Here is a 19,416-nt window from a genome sequence, read left to right as displayed (position 1 = left end):
CATAGCAAGACTGCCTCCAAAATAAGAAAAATGTAAAAATAAAGTTTTAAAGAATCAAAACAGGCAGTCCTGACTCTGACCATTTGCCGCTAACCAAAAGCGACATTTTGCTGCGCTGCGGATCATTAATTTTTAGAGTAGTATTTTCTTTTATGGAAGCAAGTTCCGGATCCAGCACCAACCTCAACTATCAGAGGCCACGCCCCTCCAAACGCCCACCGTGACGTCGGGTGGCGAGACAGTGACGTCACAGACACGGCTTTGGGTTGGCGCCCGGGAGACCGCCACGCGTCTCCATGGCAACGAAAGGGCGGTTCCTGGAGGATTTCGTAAACCCCGCCCCACAAGGGTGGGGCCGCTGCTGGTCTTATTCACAGTTCAGGTACGCTCCGGTAGCTACTAGTCTCTGGTGTCCCTCGGGACCCGAGGACCGGCGGCCTCGGCTTGTCCGCAAAGCGCGGCGGCCGTAGCGTGGCGACTCTTTACCAACAGGCGCCGTCGCAAAACGGCGTGCCCGCTCCTATGTCACGCCCTTGCTTTATGATAAAGCTTCGCTCTCCTCCATCCTACACCCTATTGTGGTAAAAGCTCCGCCCTATCACCAGGCCACTGCCCCAACCCATCGTAAAGCGCTCATCCTGCCTCTAGGCCACTCCCCTACCTTGTGGTTAAAGTTCCCCGCTCTTCTTCAAGCCACGCCCCCCGCACTGTCGTAAAGCTCCACCCACGCTTCCAAACCACAGCTCTGATCGTCGTAAAGTGCCGCGGCCCCCTCAAATACCATACCCATATTGTCGTAAAGCCGCGTTCCCTGCCTCAAGGCCACGCCCCACCCTGTGACGTAACCGCTCACGCCTCTCGCGGCCGGGTTGCGACTGCGCAGTGGAGCGCGCAGGCCGCCGCCCCCCGCTGGCCGACGCTGGCGGCGTAAGGCGCGCGGGGGCTCCGCGGAGCGGGCGCGGGGGAGCGGCGGAGCCCGGCCCTCTCCGCCGAACATGCCGAGGCCGGCCCCTGTAGCGCGGGAGCCGGAGCGGGGGCCCGAGCCGGAGCGCGAACGTGCGCGGGGCCCGGAGCGGGGGACGCCGCGCTGCTGAGCTCGGCCACCGCCGCCCGCGGGCCCCAGGCGGGGCGCAGGTAATGTTGCGCGCGCAGGGTCCGCTGCGCCCCACCCCCGCCGCGTCGGGACCCCGTGACTCCCACTGACCCGGGATAACCCCACTCCGCGCCGGGTCTTGAACGGTCCTCATCCTACGATTCCTGACTGGTGCTCTGCACCGGGCGACCCCCACTTCCGGTCACCCTGCCTCAGTATCCCTCACTGCCTGTCTCCACCTTTGCTCTGGCTCTCTTGTCCCTGAGTTCGAGTGGGCACTGTTTCCTGGGTGCTCAGCTCACCTGCGACACCCAGGCGTCCCCACTTCCGGTCACCCTCCCCCTGAGACCTCATTCTGCCTCAGTGTTCCATCTCTGACCCCAACCGTGTTCCTACGCTCTGACTTCCCAGTTTCTTGTGTTTCCTTCCTAGGTGTTCAGCCCACCTGCAACCCCCTCCCATGTTTTTCTCTGTGTCGCCCTTATGTTCCTTTCTCGTCCCCAGATCCCTTATACACCTGGTTTTCAGGCCTCCTGCCATCTGGACTCTAACTCCTTGTCTGTCCACACTCCCAGCCTTTCCTCTGATGTTCACTCTTCACTGTTTGTGGGCCTGATGGTTTGTTGAGGGTGAAGAGCCGGGGGGTCTTAGGAACAGGGACAGAGGGTCCTGTCTAGGTGGAGGAGGACCTGTTGCAGGGAGCTGCTTAGGAACTCTAGGCCCAGCTGCCTGTGCCCTCCCTCTTCCGCTCTGGCCACAGGCTTTGTTTTCCGGAAACATACGGATCAAGGTGGGAGGGGTGAGATGTCTGAGCAGGCTGCTGGTTTCCCTGACCGGTCCTCCTCGTCGGCCCCAACTTTGTGCACGGGTGACTTTTTCAGTAAGAGATGGGATTCGAAAGAATGTCTGCAGAGAGTGGTTTCTGCGGTGTCCTGGACTTCTAGGTTGGGGGCAGATGGTTTTCATCTTGGTGGCCTCCTGATGGCAGTTTGCAGGAAGCAGTCTGGGAGGTGGTGTGGAGGTGGAGACCTGTCTGTCTCCGCTCTGGGTTGCAGTCTGCTTCCCCAGCCCGTCCCTCAGGGATCTGGAGGCTCTTTGTCCAGGAACCTCGGTGGGTAAGTGGGGACTCTGGGAGCTGGTAGGTGGAAGACACAAAGGCCTTGTTGCTATAGGAGAAACCCCAGCTGCCTACAGAGATTATGCTGACCAACTCAGGTGCTAGGGTGAACACTGTCTGCCCCTCGCCTGCCCTGGGGGATTTGTTTGGGTGTAGGGAACAAGTGTCTGTGGTACTGGCTGGTGGTCTGTTCCCGTGTCCTGTGTCCCCACCCCCACGCCCCGAAGCAGTATCACAGGTGTGCAATGCCTGTCTGCCTTGGGTCTCCAGGGCCTGGACAAGACACTGTTCACACCCTTCCCACAGAGGTTGAGCCCTGGTGATTTCCTGACATGGGGAAGAACCAGAGGGACTGAGCAGAGTGCTGAGAACCTCCAGGGAGGGCCAGATCTAGAGCTTCAAAGCCAATTTAGGCTCCAGGGCCTGCTGCAGGCAAGTGGGGTAAGATGCAGTGTCTGCTTGTTTCTTATTTCTGGAAGGAGAGGTGGCCTCTCGTCTGCTTTGATTTACCTTGGAGTGGTCACTTCACTGTGGGCTCCAAGCACATCCTAGAGGCCAGGCAGCCATGGTGTTCACCATGGTCATACCATGTGATTTTTGTGATTTTTCTGTAATCATACAGTCACTGCCTCTGGCAGAGAATGTCGGTAAGATGCTTGGTGACTGAACTGCTCCCACATGCCCATCCCTGGCTTTGAGGAGGCCAGCGTGCCCATTTGTGAATTGAGACACTGGTGGTGCCAGACAGACGCAGGGGACATTTGTGTTCATGGGTGGCTTATGAATGAGGGATGCTCGTCCTGAGACGCAGGATCCGGGAATGTGTGGCCACACACAGGTAGGGCAGACACTGAGAGGCGGTATTTATTTTGTGTGACTCCTTCCTGCTGAGATGCCCACCTAGGCCCCTTCCCACAGCAGCCAACATCCTTTCTGCAAGGAGCTAGGGGCTGGTGAGGTCCTGCTCTTGGCTGTGTGGTAAACCAGGTGGGAGGAGTGAGGAAAAGCAGGGTTGTAGGATCCTGCTGTGGCTAAGTGTCCTGTAATGTGGCCTTTGGTGTCAAGATGGTATAGGGCAGGCCAGCAGCTTTCTTGTTTGTTTTTTTTTTTTAAGATTTATTTATTTACTTAATGTATATAAGCACACTGTAGCTGTCTTTGGACACACCCAACCCCATTATGTGAGCCACCATGTAGTTGCTGGGAATTGAACTCAGGACGTCTGGAAGAGCAGTCAGTCCTCTTAACCGCTGAGCCATCTCTCCAGCCCCTAGCGGCTTTCTTGTAATCCGGGGGACAGATGGGGCCATGTGAAGGAGGTCCTAGCCCAAGGGTCCTGGAGCTAGGTCATGGTGGAGAAGTGGGTAGGACTGTGTTCACCCACAGTTACGTGCACTAGCTTGGTGGCCATGCTCTTGCTGGACCCAAGCCTTGCCCTTGTAGGCTGGACATTGGCTTGCCAGTCAGTGCCCCAGGCAGTCTTTGCCTGAGAGCCTGTTGGTTGGTGTTGGCACAGCTGTAGATACGAAGCTCACAGAGGTGTCTGCACTCCACTGACAGCTGGTGAGCTGAGAAGACCCCAAATCTGGGGCTTGTGGGGCTTGTGTGGTATGATGTCCATGAGGCAGCCAAAGCACCTTTTACAGAGAGGTGACCTGTTCCCTATAAGAGGACCAGGGTCTGGCAGCCTGATATCAGTGACGTGGGCCAGAGAATATGCTGGTAAAAGCCGGGATGGATGTACTCTGAGGAAGCCCATCATGTGTGGCCCTGTGGGTTAGGACACACTCTGTCCCCTTGCTGTCCTATCCACTCCTGTGTCATTCAGAGGTTGAGCAGTGCTTGTGTGGGACCAGCACATGAATTGCTCTGACTTCAGTGGGTCAACGTTGTTCCCATCCTGGTCCCCAGGAGGTGTGTTGACTGTAAGGTGTGTGCTGTTGGGCTTCTGAGATGCAGAGCCATACATAGAGTATTTGGACGGCCACCTGGTCACCTGAGGAGACACTCTGCCTGCTCACCCTTGGGTGGGTCTATGGGAACCCTCAGACCCTATGAACTCCATCCTCTATGCTCTGCCCCACACTGTACTGTCACCAAGAGGCTCCATCCTGGGCAGAGAGGGCACAGAACACCCAGAACAGGTGGCAGTCAGAGCTGCGCCTGAGCCCTGCAGCCGTCAGATCTGTTGCCTGGCTCCATGTTTATGTCCATGCACAAACATGGCAGAGGAGCAGGCCCTGGTTCCCAGTCCCCAGGGACACCCAGTGCCTGGTGACAGTGAGGACATGATGCTTGGCGTTCCTGTCTCTGCTCACTGAGACCCAGGCCACGCCCTGGGTGCTCCCATTAGAGGCTAGGGGTTGTGGTGGCTCCCCTCCTTTCTTCTCTGAAAGAAGCCCCACACTAGGAGGTTGTTCACATTTAGGACCCAGTGGTCAGGGGACCATTCCTGCTGGTCAGCCTCCATTACCTTCCTGAAGGAGCGAAACTTCAGGTTGCCCTGGGCCTCTTACCACGCCCTCACCCCTCAGAAGAACTCAGCGTCACCAGGGCGAGACAGATGCGGTCACATCCTGTTAAAAGACAGATCTTGCAGAGTCTCTGAGGTGGGTCAGAGTGCAGTGCAGCATGCAGCCTCACATTGAGTCTAGTGAAAACCGAAAACCAGGATGTCCCACATGGAACTGTACAAGCCTGTGACTACAGGGCACAAACCAGGGGACAGAAGGACAGTCTGTGCCAGGGAGGCCCATGGGCGTGAGTCTCCAGCCAGGCTACCACCTGCCGACTCCCATGTGCGAGGAAACCCCATCTTGCTTCCTTTAACTTTAGATTTGTAAGACAAGGGCTCATGTGGATTAGGATGATTTCGAACACCAGGTTCTCCTGTGTGGATCCTGAGTGCTGTGGCCACCGTGCTTGGCCTTGCATACACACCTGAAAACCCTACACACGGGCCTAAGCCTGGGCTAGCCTAACTGATCTTGTTTTTCTTTTTTTTTTTTTTTTTTTTTTCTTTTTTCCGGAGCTGGGGACCGAATCCAGGGCCTTACGCTTGCTAGGCAAGCGCTCTACCACTGAGCTAAATCCCCAACCCCCTAACTGATCTTGTGTGTCTCAGGTGTACACGTGGATGGGTGCCACATGCCATTGTGTGCCTGTGGAGATCAGAGGGCAACTTGGTGAGGTTGCTTTTCTCCGTGCACTGTTGATTTTGACACAAGGCTCTATATGGAGCCTGGCTGGCCTGGATCATATTGGTACAGGTCCCATATTGACCCAGGTTGTCAGACTCGCGTGGTGAGAGCTTTGCCCACTGAGCCATCTCAGCATCCTTGGTTTGTGTTTTGAGATAGGATTATAACTTCCATAGTCCAGGCTGGCCCTAAACTCACCATATAGTCCAGGCTGGCCCTAAACTCATGCCTCCTTCAGCTTCCTGAATGCTAGGGCAAAGGTTTGTGGCACTACACACAGGGAAACTATCCTTGACTCTGCTGTAGGCTATTGAGGTAGCATCCCAGGTGGCCTGGGCTGACCTCCATGTAGCTGAGAATGGCCTTCAACTCCTTGATTCTTGGGATTTGGTCAGTGCATATTCTCCTGGTGTTACAGTGGGAAAGATTAAGGGCACCCTGGAGCAGCTAAAGTCACCCCTGGGGCTAAAGTTACGCTAGCCCAGGCTTAGGCTTGTGTGTAGGGTTTTCAGGTGTGTATGCAGGTTGGGGAGGGGCATGGGAAGCAGAGCTGCTCCAGGCACTGAAGGGCTAGGCTAGGGGAAGCTGAGGCCCACAGGGCTGGCAGGTGGTGTGCATCTCCAGGCGCTAGCCTGTCTTCTCCCACTCACTGTGTCTGAGGCCTGTGCTTCCTATCAGGGCATACCCCTGTGGGCTCCTGGAAAATCTACATGCTGCCCTTGGCTGTCCATTTGGGCCCCTGGGAGGAGGCATGGCCTAGGCAGAGCAGACCCTGCTGCTCCTGGTGGGCAGCTGTGTGCAGTGCCCTGTGCTTTACTTGGTGATGACCTGACCCCACCCAATGGAGGCCAGGGGTGTGTGCTGGCCCATCCACATGTCAGCTCCGGCAGTACTCAGATGTCCCCTGGACAGATGTCCCCTCAGAGTCAAGCTTGGTGGTCACCTTCACCTATATAGGAATGTCTAGTTCTGGGCTCCCCTCCCCACCCCAGTATTCTGTTGTTAAAATGTTAAAACCAAGGATGCTGGCTTACACTGGTCTTCACACTTAGGGCAAGGAGGCAGAAGGATCTGGGGTTCAAGGCCAGCTGGGGAAGGCAGTAGGTAAATGACCACCTAAGCTCAGGTCTGCAGCCCTCACTTAGATGCCAGGCTGGGCACTGTGGCCACCTCTGGTCCCAGGGCCCAGGAGGCGTGACCCCGTCCTCACATTGAGCTGGCTGTGGGAGCTTTAGTGACAAGCTTTGGGTTCAAGAGAGAGACATGGCCTCAGTATAAGGTGGAGAGTTATGTAGAAACACAGCCCTTGACACCAACCTCTGGCATATAAGCACACACAAACACACACAAAAAAAATCCAAGTCAGTGTACCTCGCCTCATGCCTGTAATTCCAGTGCTTGAGGCATCAGCAAGTTCAAGGCCAGCCTGGGCTACATACATACTCTGTTTCAGAAAGAAAACCAAGGGTCAGAGTTTTTTGTGACCCTTCCTGGTGACACTTCCAGAATTCCCAGTAGACAGCCCCCTCCAACCCAGGGTCTGCTGCTGTGGCTGAGTTGTCCTTTTTGGGTGCACACAGAAGATGGTGGTCAGTGGTAGGTAACTGTCTACCCATATGTTCACTGACCCTGCTTTGTCTTCCTGTAGCTCTGGGCCTGCCCCACTAGATTTGGCAGTGGAACTGCATGGCTTTGTGGGTGGTAAGCGGCACCCTTGTCTCTGTTCCATGCTGCCCTCCCCCTCCTTCGTGATAAGAGCCACACCGTGTCCCAGACACGGCCCATAGTTTCCTAGGAGCAAAGTCACCACATCACCTATGGCAACCCACATAGGTGCAGAGAGTAGCACGTCCTTGGTCTCAGACCTGGTGTCCCTGTGGACACCATCTGCTCTAGTGTGGGGTGTTCTGATCTGATTGGTATGCGTGTGTGAGCCGAGTGCGAGCCGAGTGCTCCTGCTGTCCTCCCTTCAGCCACCCCTTTTTGTGCAGAGGGAACATTCGCACATCAGAGGTGCGGCGAGGAGGGTAGTGGCTCCTTGCTCTACTGAGTGTACACTGGCTGTCGGGGTGTTGGGCTGCAGCTTCAGTAGGTCCATGTGCTGTCCTGTGTCAGTGCTCACCCACTTGTGTTGGTGTGTTCAGTCACTGCAGGCTCTGCAGCTCATGTGGCTGAGGCCGCAGTCTGTCTGGGTCCCCTAGATGATTGCCACCCTCATTGTCACACTGGCACATACACAGGTTTTTCCAGGGCTGTGGTCCCGGCTCTCAGGCCTTTTCTGGGCACTGGTGGTGAGCTCCTTGCGGACAGCAGCAAGCCCCCCACCATCCCCATACACACTGGCTTGGCTCCACTGCCCCTGCCAGCAAAGCCCAGCATTCCCACACCACCACCATAGTGTTCCTTCCACTTCCGCCCCAGCTAGTTTTCCTGTGCCTGTGGGAACAGTGACTCCTGACCAGGAACAGGTGAGCCATGGTGATATTGAGGTGCTTTCCTCCAAAGACAAGACACTGAGAAGCCCCCTAGCCATTATACAGGCCTGTGTGAGTCTCAAGGGCTCTCCCTCTGCCATCGCCTCATTCCTGAGGGGTAGTGCATGTCTCTTGGTCCTCAGATCCAGACCCAATGCACAGCTCTGTTGCCCACTGACCAGGTGGCACCAGCTCCTTTCCCAGCTTGGCTCGATCCCCAAATCTCTTGAGTTGTCTTCCAGGATACTCAGTGCTGGGAGTCCTCATGTGCCACGGCTCTGGGGCTGCAGCCGGGAACCCCATCCACTGCAGGGCTTGTCCCCTTAGGTGGGTGCGAGGTCTAGCCTGGGAACTGCCAGTGACGTCAGCCAGGGACTGTGACATCACTAAGTGGAGATGCAGAGAAGGGGCGGGGGGCCTCCGGCAGAGGAGCAGCCAGGGCCCCAGCAAGATGGGGGACCCCAAAAAGAACAGGGCAGGTGCGTGCTGGGGCCTTGCAAGGAGGGCTGTGTGTCTGTGCTGGGAGTCCAGTCTGCTGTCGGCCGGCTCCCTACGCAGCGGGGCCCCATGGAGCTGGCTCTGTGGCTGAGCTCACCTCTGGAGACCTGGGGAAAGAATTGGACTCGAGGCCTTGTGGGTCAGGCCAGTGACAGTTTATTCAGGACTGGGGAGCCCTGCCCTCCTTTCAAGGGCTCTGTTTTTAGCTCCAAGGTTCAACCACGACCAGGGTTAGAGGCATTTCCCCTTCTCTAGGGTCTCAGGTCACCCCACACATGCTCAGGGCTGCCTGTTTCACTGGCCCTTGTGCTGGAGTGACAGCCTTCTTGTGATGTGTTCATACTACTGACGGCCACACAGCCCATGTCAACCTAGCTCTTCATGTAAACAGGAGGGGTCCATGTGTTGGGTGACCTCTGTTTGTGCCCACCATCCCACACAGTCATGGCCCTATCTCATGCCAGTTTTCACAGCCTCCTTGGCCTACCCACCTCCCATGACCCCATGGAGCTGACAGGACAGGCAGTGGCTGTTGTGGTGTCCCCAACTGTATTGCAGGATGCATGGGGACAGTAGATGTACAGGTGACTGGTGTTGCTTGTCTGCCATGTCTACCCAGGAAGCACACCTACTGGCCCAGGAAGGCACAGGGCACAGCAGGACCCGCTTCCTCCTCAGCCTACCTGTTCTGAGGCCGCCTGTGGTTTGTGCCCCATGCAGGTCCCTTCCTCTGCCTCTCATTTGCTGTCGTGCCCCAGTGCAGCCCAGCACGTGCCCCATTACCCTCTCCTGCCCCGTGCACATCCTAGCTGGCCTGGGCTGGTGCTGCCGACCATGGCAGTGCATGTTTTCCACCTGGGTCTTGCCTTCCACATATCAGACGTAGGCTACTGGGCCTGCTGTGGGCAGCACCGCAGGTCCCTGGTTTGCAGCCATCCAGACAGGCTGAGGAAGACACAGTGGGCCAACCCATCCTTGTCCTCCCCCAGAACAAAGGGTGATGTCCTCTGCTGCTGGGGGCTCTGAGGACCAAGCTCCATCTGCGTACTTTCTTTCCAAACTTGAGAGAGGCCCTGCTGCTTCTAGTGACCTGGGATGCCTCGTGTCAGTGTGCGATGAGCAGGTGACAACTCTTTACTGACATTGGCATCCATCACTGTGCAGGTCCTTGTGTCTGACACAGCAAGGTGTCCATACTCTCAGGTCTGATGCTGCTGCCTCACGTCCCCTACACCCAGCACATGGTGGCCTCTTGTAGGTTGTGAAGGGTGCACCCGGGCCGAGCACTGTGGGATGAGGGAGTGCACCTGACTTCCCAGCGATGTCCTGTCTGGGGACTTGAGGTGTGTGCAGCTCTGTGGCAGGACACAAGTGCTTCCTGCATACCCTCCACCCTCTTTGACCCTTCCCTGTGTGTGGGTTGACGACTGAGGTAACTTACGGCTAGAGTCCTGGGCTCTGTCTCTGAATGATGCCTCCAGATGGATGAGGGATGCTGGGGGCAGGGGGCTACCCCGAGAGCACCCTGTATGCCTATGTGCTTGTGTTTTTTTTTTTTTTTTTTTTTTTTTTTTTTTTTGTGGTTCTTTTTTTCGGAGCTGGGGACCGAACCCAGGGCCTTGCGGTGCTTGTGGTTTTTAATCTAGTGTGTATAAGGGTAGTGTGTCTATATTACCCCATATGTTTGGAGGTCAGAGGACAACTTGTGAGAGTCAGTCATCTCCACAGTGTAGACCCTGGGGATCAGACATGTGTCATCAAATTTGGCCCAGGCAGCATTACCTGAGCCGCCATTTTGTTGACTTGTGATGTTTTTGTGAACAGGGTTTCATGTAGCTTGGGCTAGCCTTGAACTCCTGATTCTCCTGCATGTTGACATGAGTGTGCATCCCCACATTTTGTTTAAGTGTTAGAGATGGGGACCCAGGGCCTCCAGCACAGTGAGTGGGCACTCTACCCTGTTAGTCCTTCCTATGGGAAGAGACGCCCATCAGGGAGGTTGGCATGTGAACACAGGCTCCAGGGGCTATTCTGAATGACATTTGGGTGAGAGTGAAGAGCGGCTGCTTTTTCTGCTCTGTAACCTTTACCAGGTTCTTCTGGCCTGGGCACAGCCCGGCCAGTCTCCTGCTTCTGCGCCCACTCCGTTAGGCATACAGGTCCTTGGGCAGGTCCCAATCCATACCCATCTCTTCTTTGTCTTTATGGCCACAGCACTGGCATCTGTCTCATGGTGCCAGTCTTCCAGGTCTGCCTTCCATTGCCTCCCATGCAGTTACTCAGTGTCCTGAGGACAGGGGTAGGAGCAGGCCTAGCTCACGGAGAGCCTCTCCCCCATGGTCTCCATGATGAGGAAGGATGGGGAGGCCTTGGCTTGTCCTAGGGTGTTTTGTGGGTGTTGTAGGTGGAGCGCAGATCCTGGGTGACCTGTGATATAGCTAGCTGCCCACACTGTGGGGCCTCATGGTAAAGCTGCCCCATGCCTCCTGTGTTATTCTCGGGTCCCCTTTATCTTGAGGAAAGTCCCTGTTGGAGGCTAAAGAAGGAGCTTGGACTTTTCCACTGCAGAGCCAGGCTGACAGCTCCCTCATTCCCTAGCAGGAGAGCCAAGGTATGGGGAGTCCTGTCAGGGACAGGTGGGATGACGTGAAACTACTGTGGCTTCTCCTCACTCACTGCCATCACAACCAGGCAGAGAAACATGTGTAAACACGAGCAGGCACGAACAAGTGCACAGCTCGCTGCCTAAATTGTTGATGGGAGGGGCGGGACCTCAGGCCCTCCCTTGCCCGAGCGTGGGGTTCTGGCAAGCCCTGCAAATGTGCCCAAGATCGAGTACACATCCACATTCCCCTGCATGGCTGCCTGGGAGCATGTGCCCGAGACTACAGAGTACAATCTTGTCATAGAGACAAAACTTGCACAGGCCCTGGGTGATGGCTCTGTGGGTGAAGTACTTGCCTTGGAAGCATGAGGACCCCAGCACCCACAGAAAAAGCAGGCATGGCAGCTGCAACTTCAGTCCCAGCACTCAGGAGGCAGAGGCCGTCAGGTCTGTGAGATTGGGGCAGCCTAGGGGTTGGGGATTTAGCTCAGTGGTAGAGCGCTTGCTAGGCCCTGGGTTCGGTCCCCAGCTCCGAAAAAAAAAAGAAAAGAAAAGAGATTGGGGCAGCCTGGCTGCAGAGAGTTGTGGGCCAGCAGCCCCTGCCTCAGAGAAGTCACAAGAGTAGCATGGCTGCCCACGCTCCTAGTCGGTGGCAGGGAGCTAGAGGCAGGACGACTCCTGGGGCCTGTTCAGGGACAGACTTGGTAAAGGACACAGCCACCTGCCTGCGCACGTGAATTACATCTGCACACAGTTGGACAGTGAGGTCACAACCGGTGCCATAGTGTGTAGTGAGAAATCTAGAAATTTAGTTTCTTTAAAGGCTGTTTTTGTTTTAATCCCAGGTGTGGGGACATGGGGCTGCTTCGGGCTGATTTGCCTAGTGCTCTAGTGGAGGCGTGGTTTGCCAGCTGCAGATAGTTTCTGTGAGTGATGTTTGCAATTCTGGAGACTTTGGAGAGGTATTTAAATGTGAGGGCCCCAAGACACAGTTAGCGCTGTTGGCTGTTCAGGGGGTTGGCTGTGGTTAAGTAGTTTTGTTCAAAGAAAAAACAAAAGGAAAGAAATTAGATTTAGGGATCTAGCTCTTTCTTCTCCCCCTTTCACTCCCATCCAGTGATGGGGGGTGAAACTGGGGTGAGAGCAGAAGCACCTACAAAGTGGTGAAGGCCAGCTCTAGTAGCAGGTCCTGGATCAGGCTGGGTGGAGAGAGCAGCTGGGCCGAGGCAGGCCTGAGGTTGGCAGGCTGTGGAATGCCAAGTATCAGAGGAACCATGGCTGCTTCTTGACCTAGCTTTCGTGGGACCTACAGTGTGTGACAGTTTGACTGCCCTGGTCACAAGACAAATGACCCCAGTAATCCTCCCAGAGTCCAGTAACCCCTGTACTGCAGACGTTGCGTCTTCAGGCGGGAAGCACTGTGCTCCAGGCATCCCGTCTGCCCCGCTGTGGGCACTTCTGCAGCTGCCCATGGGTGGATGGCAAAAGCCAGGGCCTTGGGGCTGAGAGCTGTAGATGAGGGTGGAGGGGCCAGTACTCACTTCCTGGGGCCTCCCGAGTCCTCCCTGATCACCCAGCACTGCGTGCCGTGACCTCCCAGCATCATTGGAGTCCCTCCACCTGCCCTCTGAGATCAGCTGTGGCTCCTGTCCCTTTCTGGGCACTGATTTATTCTGCCATCTGCCACTTTCCTTGTCTTGGCTGGTGTGTGTGAACTGTGGGTCCCCTTTGTTGGCTCTATCCTCTGTCCAATGTCCTCTCCTCTGCCACCAGGTGACCTGGCAAGTTAGAGTAATGGCCACTCCACCCCAGCCTCTCACTTCTGTCAGCTTCCATTTGGTCACAGCAGCCTCTGCTGTGATCTCTGACCTCTTATCCCAGGGTGAGCAGGGCAGTAGGGTCCCCACAGGGAGCGATGTCCCCTCTAGGCAGGGATGCTACCCATCCTGTTCAGACATTCAGAGGTCTTTGTGGACCACCAAGGCGTGTCACGTACTCTGCCCTGACCTGGGCCTCTGTTTCTTCACAGCTGGGCACCACGAGATTTAAGGCGGTGGGACCTGTTGGCAGAATGTCTTCTCTCTCTGCAAGTGACCCTGAGGCCACCAAGATGAGCACCTCGGCCGGGCCTGTGAGCGTACCCGGGTGTCAATAGCCGGGAGCCAAGGGGCCACCAGGCGCAATGGTGTACTAGGCCGGGCGCGAGCTCAGGTTTCGCACTCGGATCTCACGGCAGAGTCACCGTGGAGAGGCCAGGGTACCACAAACTTATGGATTTTGACAAGAAAGGAGGGAAGGGGGAGTTGGAGGAGGGCAGGAGAATGTCCAAAACCGGCACGAATCGGAGCAACCACGGCGTCCGCAATTCGGGGACCAGCTCAGGGGTCCTGATGGTGGGCCCCAACTTCCGAGTCGGCAAGAAGATAGGCTGTGGGAATTTCGGGGAGCTTCGCCTAGGTGAGTCCTGTGTGTCCCGTCTCCAGTCTGTCACTAGGCCCCTCAGGAGGAAGGAGGGAATCCGGCTCTGTGGCCATCAGGTCCACTGTTCCCAGACCTCGCCTGCAGTGGTCATGTGAGGGGAGTCTGGCCACACTGAGGGGACAGCAATGTCATGGGCTCCGGTTCCCTTCCTCCCCCAGAGCAGAGTATTGTAGCATTCCCTGGCCTGCTCAAGCCAGCACAGGTCCCAGCCTGGTGCAGGGCCTCTGCAGCCCTGGGCCGGGGCTGTGCTTTCTGTGGTCTCGGACCTCAGCCTTCTGCCTGTTGCTTCAGGTGCCTCCTGAGCCCAACTGTGAAAGATGGTTCCTACCTACATAATAAGACACCAAATTGCAACCTTGGAGCCAGCCATTGTGGCCATGTCTTTAATTCCAGCAATTGGAGGCAGAGGTAGGCCAGACAGATCTCTGAGTTGGAGGCCGGCTTGGTCTACAGAGTGAGTTCCAGGACAGCCAGAAAAACAAGAAAAGAAAAAGTACAGCCCTGAATACATACATCCATGCATGGGCTCCTAGCCAGCAGTGCCTTCCCAGGGTCCTGGCCTCAGACAGCGGCTCACGAGTCAGGTCCTGGTACAGATCACCGTGCAGGCACTGAGGTGTGTGACCCCTGAAAGACCCTGCAAGGAGCTGTGTGCAGGTGCTTGTTGCTTCCTCTGCTTCCTGCTAGGGGTGGAGCCTGTGCACTTTGACCTTTGTTAGAGTGCAGGGCCAGCCCCCTCACCACTGGACCCGCTCAGAGTTCCTGTCAGCTGTTTACACCCTATCCTGGGTTAGGCCTAGCACCTCAGTGGGGAGGGATGTGTGCTTACTGGGAGCCAGGCCAGGAGTCCAGCCCCAGCTGTGAACCAGCCTCACGCCTCAGGATGCTGACCCAGGTGTTCTTCATAAGGGCAGGCTAGCCTGGGCTACACAGTAAGAACTTGTCTCCCTCCCCCCACCCCTGCAAGGTTGTTAGAGTGAGCCTTGAAGGAGCTAATTTCCCTGGTGAGCCTGAGCTGCTTCCCTGCCTGAGCCCTCACCCTCCAACTCCCCTCCTGCCTTCCTGACTCTGAAGCCTGGTGGTCTGGCCTCGAGTGGCTGAGCGCCTTGGATCTGTGGAGTGATCATTGTTGATTAAATTGGGAAGTCGAAGCCCCCGTCTGTGCAGCTTTCTTCCTCTGACTATGGGGCCACACTTGGTCCCTTTGTGTGCCCTTCTCCCTTTTCTTTGTAAGAAAGGGTCCCTCTGTGTAGCTCTAGCTGTCCTGGAACTTGCTCTGCATCCCTGGCTCCCCAGGACTCAGAGCTCTGCCTGCCTCTGTCTCCCGAGTGCTGGGATGGGAGGTGTGCTCCTCTGCGCCTAGCCCTCCCCCACCCACCCCATTCTTTAGAGTTTTGTTTTGCCTGTGTGTGTCGCTGCACTGTGCACTGTGTACGTGCCTGGGGAGGCTGGAAGAGGGCTCTGGGTCCCCTAGAATTAAGTTAGGGACTGTTGTGAGCCCCCATGTGTGTGCCGAGAACTGAGCGCTGAACTCCCCAGTCTCCCACACATTTAAGAAAGTTTCAATGTGTATATGTTGGGGAATAGACATGCCACACACACACACCTTGTGAGGGTCAGGAACAACTTTGGGGGTTCTCATTTCTCTCCTTCCTGTGGATTCTGGGAGCTTGAGCTGGGGCTGGCAGCTCGCATCTGGTGCTGGCCTCTAAGATGGAGACACGTGCATCCTCGGGGCCAGCACGCCTGCCCACACTGACCTGCTGCTACACCTTCAGCCTGCGTGCTCTGACACGCCTCAGGTGCTGGGCGCGAGCAGAAGAGCAGGGTTGGATCAGTGAGAAGCCCCGGGGAGAAGCCACGCAAGAGTGACCTGAGGTGGTTAAAGTTAGACAAATGCAGACATTAGCAGCTGCAGCTGAGGAGACTAGAGCTCCCTTGGGGAAGCCTGACCTCCAGCATGAAGGAGACCTGAGCAGCCCTCCAGATGAGAGCCGGCTCCACACAGTATGCAGGCCCCGCTCCCTTGCAAGGGACGCCCCTTGGCTGCTCACCCAGATCATGAGGTGCCTGCAGGGTGAGAGGTAGAAACCAGACCTTGGCAACCTGGACTGTCACTGAGCCACCTCGTAGAAGACACTTCATGACGCTTCACCTTACACAACCTGGCATACCCTTGGTGGGTCACAGGAGATGGGAGGCCATCACTGTCAGACAGAGACAAGCCAGCTAGAAGTGGCCTCTGAACTCGGCCTGGTATGAGAGCTGCGTGCTGATGTCCTTGGCAGCTGGACAGTGATGGAGACACCCAGGACAAGCAGGGAGTGAGCATCCCTCCGGGGGGCTGGACACCACCCCAAAGGGCTACCTAGGCCTCAGGCAGACTGAGGGAGCTCTTCACAAGTTTGTGGCTCTGCTGCCCTGTGCAGGGCCTTTCCCTGAAGGCGTGGTGGGTGTAGCCCTTGGGTGTGGCCCTGGAGGTGGTCTTTGTGACTAGTGATGCTGAGGTGAGCATAGGGTGCTTAGGGGCTGTGCTGTGCTCAGACAGCAGATGGGAGCCCTGCTAGGAGAACCTGACTGGGGCTGAGCCAGCTGCTGGATTCACCAGGGTGGGGTTAGCATGGGAACTGCGCACTCCATCCCCTCAGCCAGCCATCTTGGTAGTATGTATGGTTTTGTGGGGCAGCCTCCACAGTGAGAATGGGCTCTTGTGACTGCTGGGACTCAGGGGAGATATGTCCCCATGACTGCACGCAGGGAGAGGGGCCACGTAGTTAAGTGTCTGGGATCCCTGGGCAGTTGGACCTTCTGGCCAGAGACATTTAACAGCCAATGGGAGGGGATACATTCCCATGCGCTTCTGTGGCCTGCTCGAGGCTAGTCCGCAGTCCTCAGTCTCTCTGTTGCCTCCCCAGGAAAGAACCTGTATACAAATGAGTACGTGGCTATCAAACTGGTGAGTGTGCCCTGCCCTCGCCCCGCTGCCCTGCGCCCTTGCCTGGGAAGAGGGCCTGGCTAACGGACCTCTGCCCCGCAGGAGCCCATCAAGTCCCGGGCCCCGCAGCTGCATCTGGAGTACCGCTTCTACAAGCAGCTCAGCACCACAGGTGAGGACACGGGCCGGGGGGCGGCACTCCTAGGCGGGCAGGGGCTCCGCACACCCAGCATCGATGTTTCCTTGGCAGAAGGTGTCCCTCAGGTCTACTACTTCGGCCCTTGCGGGAAGTACAACGCCATGGTGCTGGAGCTGCTGGGGCCCAGCCTGGAGGACCTGTTCGACCTGTGCGACCGCACCTTCACGCTAAAGACGGTGCTGATGATCGCCATCCAGCTGGTGCGAGGGGTGGGGTGGGCGGGCGAGCGAGAGGGGCGAGCGGGCCTGGGCGCTGAGCCTCCCACTCCCACCCCGCTGACTCGGGTCACCCGCAGATCACGCGCATGGAGTATGTGCATACCAAGAGCCTCATCTACCGCGACGTGAAGCCTGAGAACTTCCTGGTTGGGCGGCCGGGCAGCAAGCGGCAGCACTCCATCCACATCATCGACTTTGGCCTGGCCAAGGAGTACATCGACCCTGAGACCAAGAAGCACATCCCGTACCGCGAGCACAAGAGCCTGACGGGCACGGCGCGCTACATGAGCATCAACACGCACCTGGGCAAGGGTGAGCAGGGCCGCGGGCAGGGGTGGAGGAAGGCGGGGCCCGGGGCACCTTCTGAGCCCCTCTGTCCCCGCAGAGCAGAGCCGCCGGGACGACCTGGAAGCGCTAGGGCACATGTTCATGTACTTCCTACGCGGCAGTCTGCCCTGGCAGGGGCTCAAGGTGGGTGGGGCCTCTCGAGTTGGGGGATGGGGTGCGGGCATGGACTCTGGGTGCTGACTCTAAGGCCACGGTCACCTCACGCAGGCGGACACGCTGAAGGAACGCTACCAGAAGATTGGTGATACCAAGCGTGCCACGCCAATCGAGGTGCTGTGTGAGAGCTTCCCGGGTAAGGAACTGGTGTCTGCGCCCCGCCCCCTTAGTGCTGCCCCATCGTGAGGCCACGCCTCCAGAGCCATGCTGCTCCGTGCTGGGCTCCCTGTGTGACTACTGAACCTGGACCTTCCCTTCCGCAGAGGAGATGGCCACCTACTTGCGCTATGTGCGGCGCCTAGACTTCTTTGAGAAGCCAGACTACGACTACCTGAGGAAGCTCTTCACCGACCTCTTCGACCGCAGCGGCTACGTGTTTGACTACGAGTATGACTGGGCCGGCAAGCCCCTGGTACGAGCAGGCAGTGTGAGCTCCGAGTTAGAGCTCGTGTGTGAGGGTTGCACTAGGGGATACCATGCACTGGATGGGTCCCCCACAAGAAGAAAGGTACCCCTGGTTGGGAGGCCAGCAGTTGAAGTGAACCCCTTCAACTGAACCGGATTGAGAGGCCCACAGGTGAAGGGGTGCAGGTGGTGACACAGACCCGGTTATACAGCAGGGCTTGGGTGGAAGCTTCGGTGGGAGGGGCCGACCTCTCCAAGGTGAGGGGCGCCTGGGGCCAGGGCGCGGGTCAGGAACTGTCCTGGGGCTGCAGCGACACCTGGGGCTCCATCCTGTCCTGACATCCGCTCTCGCAGCCGACACCTATCGGCACCGTCCATCCTGATGTGCCCTCCCAGCCGCCACATCGTGACAAAGCTCAGCTCCACACCAAGAACCAGGTGAGGGCCGCGCCTCCGGGCTCGTCCTAGAGGGGCTGGTGGGTCCTGTGAAATCTGTTGCAGAGCAAGCAGAGATACTATCCTGATAGCCACTACCCCTCAGGCGCTGAACTCCACCAATGGAGAGCTGAACACAGACGACCCCACCGCGGGCCACTCCAACGCCCCCATCGCGGCCCCTGCAGAAGTAGAGGTGGCGGATGAAACCAAGTAAGGCCCAGGGGGTGCGGCGGCTGGAGCCTGCCCATGCTGGCCGCTGTTAAACTCATCGCCTCCTGTCAGCTCCTGGGTCACCATCCCCCACATAACCCGTCACCACCCTTGTCACCCGTGCAGGTGCTGCTGCTTCTTCAAGAGGAGGAAGAGAAAATCGCTGCAGCGACATAAGTGAGGGTGGGTGCAGCCGCTGCCCAAGATCCCCAAGCGGGTGTCTAGGAAGCTGGTAGTGTCCTCAGTGGCGTGGGGCTCCTTGGCCCACCTGCAGGCACCGTCTTTCAGGACTTGGGGTCACTTCCTTCACACAGGACTTTGGCGGAAATCTCTACACCCGTGTCTCGTCATCCCCTTCGAGAGCATTAACTATTTAAAACCAGGAGAGAAGCGCTGCGCCGTCCCTGCTGCGCCCCTGTTAGCTCATAAAGTCCAGCTTGTCCCCTCAATCCAAAGGCCATTTTCTCGAGGGGGGGCAGGCCCGGGCATGGGCATCACACGGGGAGGCCTCAGCCACCAAAGGGGAGGCAAGTGCACTACCACAATGCTGCACCAAAGCCGGGGCGGAGCGTGGGATGGTCACTGCACAGGGACTGGTATGGGCCCTACAGAGCCAGGGCGGCCGTGACCCGTGTCCCTGCGTGCAGGGCCCATGGGACAGAATCGCCTTAACGCCTGGCCCGGGGCCGCAGAGAGGCGGTCCCACGGGAGGGCCAGGCCTTGGTCGCGGGAGCTGAGTTCTTGCTTTACGTCGTGTACAGAAATGAACTTATGTTTCTCTGGCGCTTCCTTGAAGCCGTAGAGTTTAGGGGCTTTTTTTAAAAAAAAAGAATAAAAGAAAATAAAACCCTCCCAGAGTGTGAGCCTGGTCTTACCATCCATAGAACAATTCAAGTCTTGTTTCAAGACCTGACAAGGACCCAGCAGGATCATGGAGGTACTGAGGGGCACTGCCGTAGGACAGAGGGAAGACTGTGGTGAGACTTGAGTGGGACAGGAAGGCTGCTTCTTCCAAACCTGAGGGACCTAGTAGTCCCCA

The 19,416-nt window shown here is 57.2% G+C and overlaps 1 protein-coding gene across 21 annotated transcripts; it reads left to right on the top strand.

Annotated features, from left to right (window-relative positions):
* Window positions 1-317: 317 nt before the first annotated feature.
* Csnk1g2 (casein kinase 1, gamma 2) lies at window positions 318-19,229 on the top strand. Of its 21 annotated transcripts, none has more exons than XM_063264236.1 (14): window positions 8,290-8,363; window positions 11,833-11,913; window positions 13,017-13,444; window positions 16,384-16,424; window positions 16,506-16,575; window positions 16,657-16,802; window positions 16,898-17,132; window positions 17,206-17,291; window positions 17,376-17,460; window positions 17,588-17,736; window positions 18,084-18,167; window positions 18,271-18,377; window positions 18,504-18,560; window positions 18,692-19,229. In XM_063264236.1, the coding sequence occupies exons 3-13, from the start codon at window positions 13,258-13,260 to the stop codon at window positions 18,556-18,558; spliced, it is 1,245 nt and encodes a 414-aa protein (XP_063120306.1). In that variant the 5' UTR covers window positions 8,290-8,363; window positions 11,833-11,913; window positions 13,017-13,257; the 3' UTR covers window positions 18,559-18,560; window positions 18,692-19,229.
* Window positions 19,230-19,416: the final 187 nt, after the last annotated feature.

The sequence above is a fragment of the Rattus norvegicus genome, chromosome 7, assembly GCF_036323735.1.
Source record: "Rattus norvegicus strain BN/NHsdMcwi chromosome 7, GRCr8, whole genome shotgun sequence".
Taxonomy (NCBI): domain Eukaryota; kingdom Metazoa; phylum Chordata; class Mammalia; order Rodentia; family Muridae; genus Rattus; species Rattus norvegicus.
This window is presented reverse-complemented; position numbering and strand designations above follow the sequence as displayed.